The sequence below is a fragment of the Onychomys torridus genome, chromosome 12, assembly GCF_903995425.1.
Source record: "Onychomys torridus chromosome 12, mOncTor1.1, whole genome shotgun sequence".
NCBI classification, from domain to species: Eukaryota; Metazoa; Chordata; class Mammalia; order Rodentia; family Cricetidae; genus Onychomys; species Onychomys torridus.
The window spans coordinates 34,973,873-34,988,539 of NC_050454.1; the positions used below are offsets into that span (position 1 = coordinate 34,973,873).

The following is a 14,667-nucleotide window of genomic DNA, read 5'->3' on the forward strand; positions in this document are numbered from 1 at the left end:
CAAAATGGTCTCACAGAAAATTTGGACCTGTTTCTGTTGCCACCTGTGAGAGCATTAATTTCACTACAAACTTACCAGCCCTGGGCACCGTCATAAGAATGGCTGATGTTGGTGGTCAGGTGGACTCGATTGAGAACAGCTAAGGAGATAGGAAAAGCACACCTCCGGCTGTGTCTGTGAGGGAGTCTGCAGTGACGTATCTCAAGGATTAGTGGGTGGATTAGCGCCTTGATGGACTCATAATTTGGTGGCATTACTTGAGAAGGTGGAAGGGAAGAGGTGGGATTGGATGGAGAAAGTTGGTCGCTGGTGACGTTTCTTGGGAGTCTGCATATCCCCCTGGCTTTTACCCATCTTTACTTTCTCTGCTCTGATAGATGGACACTTCTGAAACCTTAATCCACAGAAGGAATTCCTCTCTTTAAGATGTTCTGTCAGGTATTGTGGTCACAGGTATGCAAAGTGATAAATACAATCACAGTAAAATGGTTGCCAGTTTGAAAGGGGTAGAAAGTAATCTTGTTTGTGTTGTTTTGGCAGTGGCTCACTGTAGCCCATGCTCATTTGTTAGAAACAGCTCTAGGCCTGCTATCCTTGTGTGCATCTGGCATTTCCTTCTCTCCCATGACAGATTTCTAGATCTCTCTGAGTGTCTAAAAGAAGTGGTGATGGGGGAGTGGCAGTTTACCCTCCGTCCATGGCAGAATAGCCTTTCTTCTCATTCCATGTCTTTGCAGGAGCCTTTTTTTTTTGGCTCAGTTTGGGAAGAAAGAGCTCTAGGGATTATAGGTTTGCTTTTTCAAGATTAGCCATCACTCGAAACCTACTTTGAATTAAAAAAAATTATTATTTTCTGTGCTTGGGTATGTCTATGGTGGGGCTTGCACGTTCCAGAATGTGCATGCAGAAGTCAGAGGGCAACTTTGTGGATGGAGTCTGTTCTTTTCTTCCACTTTAATGAGGGATCTGGGGATTGAACTGAGCATGCCAAGCTAGCATAGCACATGCTGTCACAGAGCCATCTCACCAGCCTGCTGTGCCTTGAGGTTAGGGTAGCCTAGAACTCACCATGTAGCCCATACTGGCCTGGAACTTGGAATAATCATCTTGCCTCAGACTCCTGAATAATTAACTAGATTATAGATGTGAGCCACCTTCCCTAGTTTATAGTATTAAAATTATATTAATACTTTTATATATAAGTATAAATACACATTTCTGCCATTAAAATTGTATAGGAAGAATCATTTAAGAGTGTGTAACTGTTCTTGTAGGACCTGAGTTCAGTTCCTACCACCCAACATCAGGTGGCTTCTAACCCCTGTGACTCTAGTTCCAGGGAAACTGAGGCCTCTGTCTTCCGTGGGCACCTGCGCTAACATGAATATACCCACACAGAGACACATAATTAAAAATATAAGTAAATTGCCTTGTAAGCTCATATAGTTCCTTGATTTGTTATTTATTATTTTTTTTTTTCCAAGACAGGGTTTCTCTGTGTAGCTTTGTGTCTTTCCTGGATCTCACTCTGTAGACCAGGCTGGCCTCGAACTCACAGAGATCCCTCTGCCTCTGCCTCCCGAGTGCTGGGATTAAAGGCGTGCGCCACCACCACCTGGCGATTTGTTATCTTTTTATACAGGACACTTTTATTCAAAGATATATTGTATGTCAAGCATTTTCTCCCAAATACTCCTCTTCCTCCCCCTCACTCTTCCCTTAGTCCTCTTTATTCCCCTGGCCAGTTTCACTTAAACTTCATGTACATGATTTTGTATATCTGTATAAAATCTAGGAGTGAGTAATAACATATGGATAACATATCACTTTTGTCCCTCTGAGATTGACTTAATTTCCTTAATACAAGTATTAAGTTGCATCCATTTTGCTTCAAATGATATAATTCACTGATTTCTTTGGGTGTGTGTCTGTGTCGGGGGGTGGGGTGGGAGAAGAGAGGCTCCCTGATTGGGGATCGAACTTGTGTCACAGTGGTGAGAGCACCGAATCCTAACCACTAGACTACCAGGGAACTTCACTGATTTTTGTGTTTGAACAGTGTTATTGTGTTTCTATTCACCACATTTTCCGTAGGCACTTTTCTGTTGCTGACCACCGCGGTGGGTTCCATAACTTCGCTGCTGTGAGAAGTGCTACAGGAAGCATTGATGTGCAGACATTTCAGTGAGGGGTGTGGGATAGCTGGTGAAAGGGTGGGTGGCACTGGTGGTGGCGCTGGTTACCCTGTGGAAAGGTCACTGTCATGACAGAACCCAGTGGTACTTTTTAGAGCTTTATTAGGAGGGGGCGGAGAGAGGGAACAGAGAGAGAGAGGGAGAGTGGGGGTCCGCATCCAGCCTTTCTAAGGCGGGTACCTAGTTGCTCATGCCCACTGATGATATAAGACATAAGACCCCAAGCTGCGCATGTGCAGGAGTGAGGGCAGGATCCTAACAGCTGGGTCATATGGTAGTTCTGTGCTCGTCTCCAGAGTTGCTAGACTAGCTCTCCCCACTAGCGGTGACTCCCCTTTGTCCACATCTGTGCTTGCAGTTCTTTTTCGTTTCCCACCTAATCACTGCCATTCTGGTTAGGGTCAAATGGAATCTCAATGAATTTAAATTTGGATTGACAGCTAGTGACCAGGAACATTTTTTCATGTGACTATTGGCCATTTATATTTTATCTTTTGAGAACTTTGTATTTCATCAGCCCATTTATTAGTTGAGTTGTTTGATATTTTGTTTAGATGGGATCTTACTATGTAGCCTTGGCTGGTCTAGAACTTGATATGTAGTCCAGGTTGGCCTCAAATTATAGGGAGTTACCGGCCTCTGCCTCCTAACTGCTGGGATTAGAGACAGTGCTACTTTGCCCAACTGAGTTATTTGATTTCTTGTTGATGTTTTGAGTTTTTAAATATTTTAGATCTTAATCCTGTTAGATATGTAAGTAGCAAAGATTGTCTCCCATTCTGTAGATTCTTTACTTGAATAAAAATTTTCTTGGAAATCTTCAGTATCTTATTCTCTGCTCCTAGTCAATTGTGAGTCTCTGGGTAATCAACATCTACTGCAAATAGAAGCTTGTCAGATGAAGGCTGAGAGATGGTGTCTATTAGTATCATGGTAGGTCATTAGGAGTTGGTTTATCACTGTGTCCATTGATTAGCATAATAGTCGAAGATTTTCCCTAGGTGCCTATCACATGTCTGGCTATAGGTTCTTGGCCTTACAATGGTGCCAGGTACAGGTTTCATCTTGTGGAGCGGGATTTAAAGTCCATTAGAAAGTGGTTGATTGCTTCCATGATGTTCATGCCACTATTGCATCAGTGGGTATGTCATTACAGGCCAGTCATTATTGTAGCTTGCAGGGTTTACAGCTAGGTTAAATTTCCCACAACCCTCCAGTGACCACTGCCAAAGATTGAAATAGAATTCAGGATTCGACAGAACCAGGGGACTCCAGGTTATGATGCACAAGGGTGCCTTTACTAGCATCCTGGGCAGCTTTTATTCCAGATAACTCAAAGTTCAAAGCAGGCACAGAGAAACAGTGAACAACACACAGACTAGTTGTCCTCACTATCACCAGATGTGCTCAGACACAGGTCTCAAGGCCGAGTGGGGGCTGTTTGCCTGAGGCCCTTGAGCATGCTAGACTGCTGAGGAGCGGGGACATTTGGCCTGTGGCATTCCTTGGACAGGCAGAGGCATTCCTCCAAGAAGAGTGAACAAAGTTCTGTGGGAACAGAGTTCACACAACAGGACAGTGTGGGAAGGTCTGTCACATGGTGGCTACTAAGATCGATGGTTCCTGGTTTCTTCTGATAGTGTGCATAGCACCGTCCAGCACTATGAAAGCTGGCCAGGAAGGGATGAAGCTTCTAGGTCAGTACCAGCTTGATTTTGCCGTGTTCTATGACTCAGTCATGTGGTGTCTTGGTAATAGGTGTTACCATCGAGTTCTGGAGGGTAACCAAGAGCAGAGGCAATGCCTGCAATGATGGCTTAGCCTAAAGGGACCACACGTAGTGCAAAGCCCCAAGGCTCAGGGATCATCATGGAGGGTAGAGAGCCAGAGGTGGTAAAATGACTACAAGGAGACCTTATCTTGTAGGCAGAGCAGGGAAGCTGCCCACAGGGACTCACATGAAAGCTGTGCAGGCCCAAACCAGATCAAAGCCCAGCATGGAGAGGAGTTGAGCACACGATCCTACCCCTAGCTGTGAAGCTGTTGGGAATTGTTAGATGCTGGAAGAGGGAGAGTGCATTTTCTCTAGGAGTGCAGCTCTTAGGAACTCGACCACACTCCACTAGAAAACCAAGAATATTTGGTCTTCACACAGCACAAACTGTCTTGAAGTTGAATGGTAGGGAAGCTGGGGTAAATATGATCAAAATACACATGACACTCAAAAAATAAAAATTTCCTTGACATTAAAGAAGCTTTTTAATTTTGTGAGATCCCATTTGTCAGTTGTTGGTATTATTTTCTGAGTGACTTTTTTTTTCTTTTATCTTGCAGTTTGTAGTATTTTTTAAATTTTGTGGTTTCAGCTAAGAACCAGGAATCACCAGTGTCCTGAGGATAGGCTGCTGAGGGGGTGCCCGTGGATTCTCTAGCTCCAGATGTTTCATCAGGTTCAAACACAACCCGCTCCAGGACAACCTTGAGCACATCTTACCCATACATCAGCCAGCCAAGTAGCTCATAGACGACCGAAGTCTGCTCATGTGCATGTGTATGGTGATCTGACCAGACACATTGCTTTGGTTCTGTAGGCTTGAACATCAAACCTGAACCACCTGGGCTGGCTCTAAAGATTCCACAAAGCTCCAGTGGAGAATTTCATATTTCAGGTCCCAGACCATGTCCAGAAAACAGTGTCCAGTTACCGAGGTATGAAGCTGGTCATGGTCTAAGTTGTTTAGACAAAGGTGAGCTTCTGTGAAGATATCCTGAAGTTTTTCAGAGAAGCCCTTTGTTTTAAAATTGGTGTCAAATTCTTTTATCTTTGGCATTGGCATTTGTGATGCCATATTCTTCTTTAATTGCTCCGCTCTCCTTTGGAAGAGGTGACGTTTGAGCATTGCCTTCAGGGAGAGCATGGAGACCGAATGCACCAGCCGTATAGGTCAGATGTGAGGGATGGTTCATGTAGTCACGAGGAGTGTCCTCCCCGCTTCCCTGGCTTATCCCAAAGCAGCAGCTCTGTATTTGCGTAAGATCCATTGGAACCACAGCTGTGGACTGAGTCACCACAGCTGGCTGCTGAGATCATCATCTTAAAGTCCTAGATCAGCAGGACAACCCTCCAGTCATGGGGGCTGCTGTTCTTTTTCATGCGCCCTTAATGATTTTAAGAGTTTAGTGACATTTCGTACGTTTTTATTGTTGTTCAGCTATCAAGACCATACATCCTAAAAAAATAAAATATTGTACCCGTGAAATAATAGTTCCGTATTGTTTCCTCACCCCAGTCTCACTCCGCTGTCTATAAATTGGGTTACTCCAAGTATGTGATTTGAATGGAACTATCCAATATTTGTCTTCTTACTGCTATTTTATTTCACGTAGACTAATGCCAAGACTTGCTCATATTGTAGCGTGTTTCAGAATCCCTTTTTAAGAAAATGTTTTGAAACATGGTCTTACCACGTGGCTGGGCTGGCCTTGAACTCGTGACAATCTCGCTTTCACTTCCTTAAATGCTGGGGTTGCAGGCATATGCCACTAGGCTCAGCTGCTTCCTCTTTCCGTAAGGCTTACGATTTAAATGTACATGTGTCTACACATAAATAGTATGCCTCTTTTTGTTTAAGCATTCGTCTCTTGATGCACATTTGAGTTGCTTTCATCTTTTGAATATTCTAAACAATATGACTGCAGCTATGTACAAATATCTTTTAGATCAAGCGTGTGTAAGTCATTAAAACTTAATCTGAGATGATGTCCCATCTTTTCAAAGAAGCTGCTGACGGTCTCAGTGGGTGAAAAGTGCTCTCTGTGCAAGCATGAGTATCAGAGTTCAGATCTCCAACACCCTTGTAAAGAGGATGATGCTTTCTGCCCAGAGTCTCAGCTTTGGGGGGCAGGGATAGAACAGCTCTTGGAGCTTACTGGCCAGCCAGCCTAACCAGAATGCTGAGTCCCTCATTCAGTAAAGACACTGTGTCTTTGTAGCTAGAGTTTTTCTCTCCGGGTCCCACAAAGCCCTGGCAGTCCCATAGCCCACTTATAAAATAAACATACAGACGCTTATATTATTTAAACTGCTCGGCCATTAGCTCAGGCCTACCATTGTCTAGCTCTTACTCTTATACTCAGCCCATTTTTGTTAATCTGTATGTCACCACGTGTTCCGTGGCTTTACCTGCTGCCTTTACATGGTGTTCCCTGGAAAGGCAGGCTGGCGTCTCCTCCTCTCCGCCTTCCTGTCTCTCAATTCTCCTCTCTGCTACTTCCGCCTATACTTCCTGCCTGGCTACTGGCCAATCAGTGTTTTATTTTTCAATCAATCATGTCTCCAAAGACAGTAGAGCACAGTAGAGGAAGGTAGTGAGTCACAACTGCTCTCCACACATGCACAGAGGTGTGCACATGCATAGTCACCATATCTCCTGCCACACACATACATATTCCACACATGCACACAGGTGTGCACATGCATAGTCACCACATCTCCTGCCATACAATACCTATTCCACACATGCACAGAGGTGTGCACATGCATACTCACCACATCTCCTGCCACACACATACATATTCCATACATGCACAGAGGTGTGTACATGCATACTCACCACATCTCCTGCCACACACATATATATTCCACACATGCACACTGGTGTGCACATGCATACTCACCACATCTCCTGCCACACACATAATATGCATGCATATATTCATAGAATAAAGTAGTTATTATCATTATACCTGCTTTCAAATAGGGAAACAAAGGCCTAGAGAATATAAATTGCAGTTAGAGTTTTCCTGCCTATCCCAGTCAGGACAAATCTCTCTTACCCGCCAGTCCCACAGTCGCTCAGACCCAACCAAGAAAGCACACAGAAACTTACATTGTTTACAAACTGTATGGCTGTGGCAGGCTGCTTGTTATCTACTTTTTCTATCTTAAATTAACCCATTTCTGCTTATCTATACTTTGCCACATGGCTTGTGGCTTACCAGTGTCTTTACATGTTGCTTCTCATGGCGGCGGCTGGCGGTGTCTCTCCCCAGCATTCTACTTCCCAGAATTCTCTTCTCTCTTGTCCCACCTATACTTCCTGCCTGGCCACTGGCCAATCAGAACTTTATTTACACAGAGCGATATCCACAGCAATAAATAACTAATGTGCTTAGGTCCACACAATATATTAAATTTCTTTTTATTTTTTTCATTTTTAAAACAGAGTCTCATGCATCCTAGGATGACTTCCTAACTCACTGTGTAGCTGAGGGTGCCTTGACGTGGTCCTCTGCCTCCACTTCCTGAGTACTGGAGTGACAGGCATTTGCCACTATTTTAGCTAGTAAACCAAGTTTTAACTTCCAGGCCTAAGAAACCTAAACCTTGATAAGGGGTCTTGCTGTTCCTCATGTAGCAATTCACAAAGAACCACTTTTAATCTTTTCTAATTGTTATAAATATATTTACTCCATAGCCAGAGCCCTTATTTAACCTGGCACTTGATAATTTTGCTGTATCATATAACATTTCAAATTGAAGTAATTAAAACGTGCATAAGTTAGCCCATTGCCTTGTGCATGTTAGGAAGTGTTTTACTGCTGGGCTACTCTCTGAACCCATCACCATCTCCTGTTAACACAGTTGCAATTATTATTGTTATTTAAGCTTTGTAATCTTAGTCTTGAGTTTTGTTTAATTTTAATAGTTTGAAATGTCTCCTTACTGTTTCCGGTATATTTGTATTTCAGTACTTGGAAAAAGGGAGGTATTTTGTAGATTGCATTTAGTTTTCTCTGTGTACTACTAAGAATGTGGCTGGGGGGCTGGAGAGAGAACTCAGTAGTGAAGAGTACTTGATGTCCTTGCAGAGGGCCCAGGTTTGATTCCAAGTACCCACATGGTAGCTCACAACCATTTGTAACTCCAGTTCCTGGGGACCTGACACTGGCTTCTGGCTTCCTCAGGCCCCAGGCACTCAAGTGACTGACAGATATACATATAGACAAAATACTCATATGCATAAGAAAAATTAATAAACAAAAGGAATTTGGCTGATTGTCCTGAATATCTAAGTAAAAAACACAAGTGCCTCTAGTTATATTATTATATTTATTATCAAAATGTTTTTTTTATTTTTTCTTAGTGGACAAGAAGCCTAAGAAATAAAGTCATCTGTCTAGACCACAAAAACAAAAAAAGTGTCCATGGGCATCCTGCCACTTCTAAGGCAACACCAGAAAGGTAAGATAGGTATTTATGTGTGACATAGAATGGGTTTATGCAGTACATCAACAGTGTGATCAGGAATGATTATTTGATGCTTGTTACATCTCAGTTAACATTTAAGACAGGGTTTGAACTCGAAGTCCTCTAAGATTCCTTCTAAGCTGTAACTTTCTGTGATTATAGATGGTCTTTACTAATTGTTTTGTGCATTTGCAATATCTTGATAAGCTTTAGCTGACAATGTAAGGATTATAGACTGATAATAATTCTTGATTCACATTTTGTAGTCAGTGGTTTAAAAGGCACATCATTCAGCAACTCTTGTGGCTAGGCATGTTCTTCACCCTCCAGGGATACTCTAGGTCATATTCCCAGGGTAACTAATGTTTAGTTGGAGGGTGTCTGCCTAGTGTGTCAAGATTACAGGAAGTAATCGCAGCACTGGGATCATTATTGGTAAAGGGCATGCCATTATATCTTAGGGTTACTAGTTAGGTTACATCATAAGTTGCTATAATGGAACACTGTGACCAAAGCCAATTTGGGGAAGAAAGGGCTTATTTGGTTTATGCTTCCATATTGCTGTTCCTCATCAAAGGAAGTCAGCTCAGGAACCCAAACAGGGCAGGAACCTGGAGGCAAGAGCTGATGTAGAGGCCTTGGAGGGGTTCTGCTTACTGGCTTGTTCCCCATGGCTTGTTCAGTCTGCTTTCTTATAGAACCTAGGACCACCTGCCCTGTGGTGGCCCCACCATCAATGGGCTGTGGCTTCCCACATCAATTGCTAAGAAAATGCCCTAAAGGCTTGCCTATAGCCCAATCTTAGGAGGACATTTCTCAATGATTCAGGCTCCCTCTTCTCCAGTAACTCTAGCTTGAGTCAGGTTGACATAAATTAAACAGTGAACATTGGACTTTGAAAACCTCTTATTAGAGATGTGGGTCTGAGGTACATCCCTGGAATGTCAGACTTCTTGGACTTTGTAGCAGCCAACAGTAGTTAGCTCTAGAGTTTAATACATTCTGGACTCAGTCTCTTGACTATAAAATCCCAATAATAATCCCAGTTGATAAGATAACCCCAGGCCAGCTGCTTCTATAACTGCTTCCCTGGGTTCTCTCTGTGGTTGTTGCCTTTCTCAGCCCATGGTGGCCCAGTTTTTAATGATAGGTTCTCTCTCAGGATGCCTTCTCCAGCAGTCATCAAATCAAGTAGTCGAAAAATGGAATTTATCTTTGCCTGAGCTCTGCCTTAACCACAACTTGCCACCGGGTTTGAGACTTGTAAGGACTATGTGTTTGAGGGTAGGATTGCCCATCTCTCAACTTTTGGAAGTGATTTCTACCCTCCCCTCCACCCAGGAAGCCCGATGACACTGTGTTTATCTTACTTGTCTGTCTGTTGTCCATCTTTTTTTCCCATACCTTCTGATATCATTGCCTTTCCTTTCTGGATTTCTGAAGCTCTTTTTTTCTTTCAATGTTTGGAATAGAGTCTGTTATTTTTTATTCTCTCCTTCCTTGGCTAAAATGGAGATAATTTCCAGCCCTCCATCTTCCCTAGATGCCTGAAGTACTCCATTTTGATAGTAAGATAATTTCTTTTTTCTTTTTCTTTTCTTTTCTTTTTCTTTTTCTTTTTTTTTTTTTTTTTTTGTGACAGGGTTTCTCCATGTAGCCCTCGCTGTCCTAGAATTGCTCTGTAGACCAAGCTGACTTTGAATTCAGAGGCCCACCTGCCTCTGCCCCCCAAATGCTGGCATTAAGGTGTGTACCACCATGCCTGGATATAAGTTAGTTTTTTTATATTTATTTTGTGTGTAGGGCCGAGGTCAGAGTGTGTATGTGAAGGTCAGAGAAGAATGTGCATGCTATCACAGTCTCTGTGAGTTCATATGTGCATCGATCCTGTGTGTTTAGAAGACCTGGTTTCCTTGCTGGTCTTTATTCCCTTCGTTCTTATACTCTTTCTGCTTCCTTCCACAGGGTTCCCTGAGCTTTGAGGTGAGGGAATTGATAGAGACATTCCATTTAGGACTGAGTATTCCAAGGTTTCTCACAGTCTGCACATTGTCCAGCTGGGGGTTTCTGTTTATTTCGACCCCTTCAGGAGAAAGCTTCTCTGATGGCGAGCAAAACACTGATCTATGAATATAGCAGAGTGTTATTGGGAGCCATTTTATTGCTATTTTCCTTAGCAGAACAACAGTACTTGGTTTTCTCCGAGGCCCTGGCCTAGCTAGTCTCAGGTTCATGGCCATCTGAGCACTGTCAGGGAAAGGTCCCACCTCATGGAATGGGCCTGAAGTCCGATCAGATGCTGGTTGGTTACTTCCACAAGCTTTGTACCATGGCTGCACTGGTGCATCCTGCACTCATGCTGCCATTGGAGATCACATGCTTACAGCTGGTTGGTGTTTGCCGTTCTTCTCTGGTAGTGTGCAGAGTACCTTCCAGTACCACCAATACTAGTCAGTAGGTGGGCTCTAGGTGGGCACCAGCTCAACTTCTTTGTGTTCAGTGAGGTGTGTGGCATTGTCTTCAGCAATAGGGCCTCTTTTCTTTTCGTTCTTTCTTTTTTTTTTTTTTCTTTTTCTTTTTTGTGGAGAGAAGCCAGTGGCCTTGGCAATAGCCTGGATTGTTTAGGGTATCCCATGGGGCCCCTTTGGCCAACACCTCAACTAGATGTAGCCCATCTTGACCTACAGGATTCATTTGGTGATAAGAGCTGTCCAGTTGGGGCTCCATCTCCCTTTTTATTTGGCAATTCCGTTTAGATCCCCCCACACGTGTATGTTTTAGGAAGTTTTTACTGTATTGGGTTCCCATATGACCCCTCAAATGGCCCTTTGAGATCCCACCACACATGTATGTTCAGGAAGTTTTTACTGTATTGGGTTCCCATATGACCCCTCAAATGGCCCTTTGAGATCCCGCCACACATGTATGTTCAGGAAGTTTTTACTGTATTGGGTCCATATGACCCCCAAATGGCCCTTTGAGATCCCGCAACACATGTATGTTCAGGAAGTTTTTACTGTATTGGGTTCCCATATGACCCCTCAAATGGCCCTTTGAGATCCCGCCACACGTGTATGTTTAGGAAGTTTTTACTGTATTGGTTCCCTATGACCCCTCAAATGGCCCTTGTTTCAGCTGTTTGTAGTTCCTCCCTCACCTCTTTCCCCTCCTCCTGTTTGTTTGACCCTCGCATTCCATTCCTCCTCCCAATCCTTTCAAATCCATGTATTCTTTTTCCTCTCCTGGTTCCTTACTCTACACCTACCCTCAGTGGTTCTATGGATTGTAGCTTGCTTCCTGAGACTTAACAGCTAACATCCACATATAAGTGGATATTACCATATTGTCTTTCTGGGTCCAGGCTATTTCACTCAGACTGATTCTTTTTCTAGCTCCATCCAGGAGATCTGCATACATCCCCTGGGCATGGGGGCAGAGAGGAAGGGGAGGCTGGAGGATGGACAGGAGTGGAGATCTTGACCTGTTTCCTTCCTGGCCGGTGGGGTCCCAGGGAGAGGCTACCTTGAGTGATGGCGAGTGAGACCTTTTTTGATTGTTTTTGGGACAAGTTTACTTACATCATTGTTTAGTGTTAGGTTTTTATCTCCTGCATAGCTTTTCTGGTCATTTCCTGACTTGTTTGGTTTGCTTTTTGTTTTTTTTTTTTAATCAGATAATATAATCACTTTCTTATTTCTGCTTGAGGGTATTTCTCTGTTTTAGTTAGAGTTACTGTGTGGTTTATATTTACCATCCTAAATTGATAATACTTTAAATTGAATTTATTCTAGTTTAATTTCTGTGACTTAGAAACTTTGTTCTTTACATCTCTATCTCCACCTGTTTCACTTCTGTTTTTACAGAATTCCGTCCTCCTGGGACTGGAGATGTGGTTCAGCACCTGGTACTCTTGCACAGGACCCGGGTTTGGTTCCTAGAACCCATGTTAGGTAGTGTACAGCCACCTGTAATTCCAACTCCAGGGGATCTGATGCCCTTTTCTGACTTCCATGGGTATCTGTACATGCATGAACACACACACACACACACACACACACACATCACATCTTCATTTTTGACAAAACATAAATTCTTTTTGAAAGAAATATAGTTGTTTCTTATGGGTGGACCTGCTGTCGCAAGCCTTTAATCCCAGGATTTGGGAGGTAGAGACAGCCAGAGCAGTTACGTAGAGAAGCCCTGTCTCAAAAAAACCAAACCAAACCAAAACACAAAAAAGACACTGTGGAAAGAAACGCAGTAGGCAAATTTCAAGGCACGTGTGCATGTGCGTGCGTGCGTGCGTGCGTGCGTGCGTGCGTGCGTGCGTGCGTGTGTGTGTGTGTGTGTGTGTGTTGGGGGCAGGGGCTATGAATTTGAATGAATTGCCTGCTTAAGATGGACTGGAATCCTTTGTAACAATTGAGAGCCTTGCAGCCTTATTTGCATAGAGTTCTAGGGCAGATCACTATCTTGAGGTAGTGCTTGGTTGCTGCTTGTCTTCTTGGAGACAGACCCCTGAGTGCCAGAGGCCATTAGGGTTGGGCTCTGGTTGTTTGTAAAGGACATCATCATAAATCACTGAGTCAGGCTCTAAGCAGTTAGGATCTGTCATTAGAGAGTGAGGAATTTTGCTTATTTTATTTTTATATTTTGTATTCTTTCACCTTATATAACTTTCTTGATTTTTTTTTTTTTGGTTTTTGGTTTTTGAGACAGGGTTTCTCTGTGTAGCTTTGCGCCTGTCCTAGAACTCACTCTGTAGCCCAAGCTGGCCTCGAACTCACAGAGATCTGTCTGCCTCTGCCTCCCATGTGCTGGGATTAAAGGCGTGTGCCACCACCGCCCGACGATTTTTATTTATTTATTTTAAAACAGGGCAGCAATAGTAATAATGAAATTACTTAGCTTTTGTTAATGTTTGCCTTGATTTCTCAGTAAATTTTGAGGGAGAGTTTTGCTGAGTATGGGACTCTTGATTAAAAGTATCCCCTGCTCTCAGCATTTTGAAGGGGTTGAGATCAGGCTGTACACTGCTCTGAGCTATTTCATTTCATGTGAGACTGGTTTTTCAGTCTGTGCCTTGAGCAACTTTTGAATTAATTGTGAGGAAAAAGGATTTGTATAACTCCTGGGTAGACCCACAAGCACTTCTGTCAGGCACCACGGGTCCAGAGGACTCATAAGTGACTTATGCCTGGGAGGATAAAGGGAGCCGCTTCATAGAGTGTATTAACTTCATACCAGGAAAACCAGGCCCAAGGATTTATTAGGCATACCTGACTGAGGAAAGGGTATGGTTTCTTCACCTGGATCCATAAAATGATGGATACCTAACCCTGGGATGGTATGGCCCCAATCAACTTGTAATCTGATACCTGATGTATCTTGATGTGCATCAAGGACTAGCAAGCAGAGGACTCTGGACTCTCTCTGGGGTTTCTGTTCACCTTATTCTGCTGTTGACTCAGCCTATTCCCCTGCCTGCCTGCCTGCCTTTTTGCCTCACCTGCCTGCCTGCCTGCCCACCCACCTTTTTGCCTCACCTGCCTTGCCTGCCCACCCATCTTTTTGCCTCACTTGCCTGCCTGCCCACCCATCTTTTTGCCTCACTTGCCTGTCTGTGCAGCTCTGGTAGTCCTGGAATTTGCTCTCTAGACCAGGCTGGCTTTGGAACTCAGAGATCTGTCTGCCTCTGCCTCCTAAGTGCTGGCATTAAAGACGTGTGCCACAACCACCTGGCTGTCTTTTATCCACTTAAGGTTGATTTTGTTTGTATGCTGTGGGAAATTGAGGTCAAATTGAAATCGCCCACATTTATATACCCAGTTTTGCCAGGACAGTTTATTGAAGAGGATGTTCTTTCTCTAATGTTAGTTTTTAGTGCCTTTGTTAAGATCAGTCTTAATGGATTAGTTTACTTGTAGACTCTACTCTCTTTCATTAAGCTGTCTGTTTTTATGTTAATACCTGTGATATTTCAGTCACTGTGGCTCTGTACATTTTGTATATCTTGAAATCAGGCATTGTGATGCTCAAGTTTTTTCTTTTCTTTTCTTTTTTTTTTTTTTCTTTGAGACAGGGTTTCTCTGTGTAGCTTTGCGCCTTTCCTGGAACTCACTCTGTAGACCAGGCTGGCCTCGAACTCACAGAGATCTGCCTGCCTCTGCCTCCCGAGTGCTGGGATTAAAGGTGTGCGCCACCACCACCCAGCAAGTTTTT

General features: G+C 43.5%; 1 protein-coding gene and 1 pseudogene across 1 annotated transcript in view; one reads left to right on the forward strand and one right to left on the reverse strand.

Annotated features, from left to right (window-relative positions):
- The window catches only part of Senp7 (SUMO specific peptidase 7), a 104,546-nt gene that overhangs the window by 14,173 nt on the left and 75,706 nt on the right, over nucleotides 1-14,667 (forward strand). The window contains exon 3 of the mRNA XM_036203433.1: nucleotides 8,342-8,439. Coding sequence (XP_036059326.1) covers nucleotides 8,342-8,439 — 98 coding nt within the window. The remainder of the gene's footprint in view (nucleotides 1-8,341; nucleotides 8,440-14,667) is intronic.
- Nucleotides 4,556-5,113, reverse strand: LOC118594208 (annotated as a pseudogene).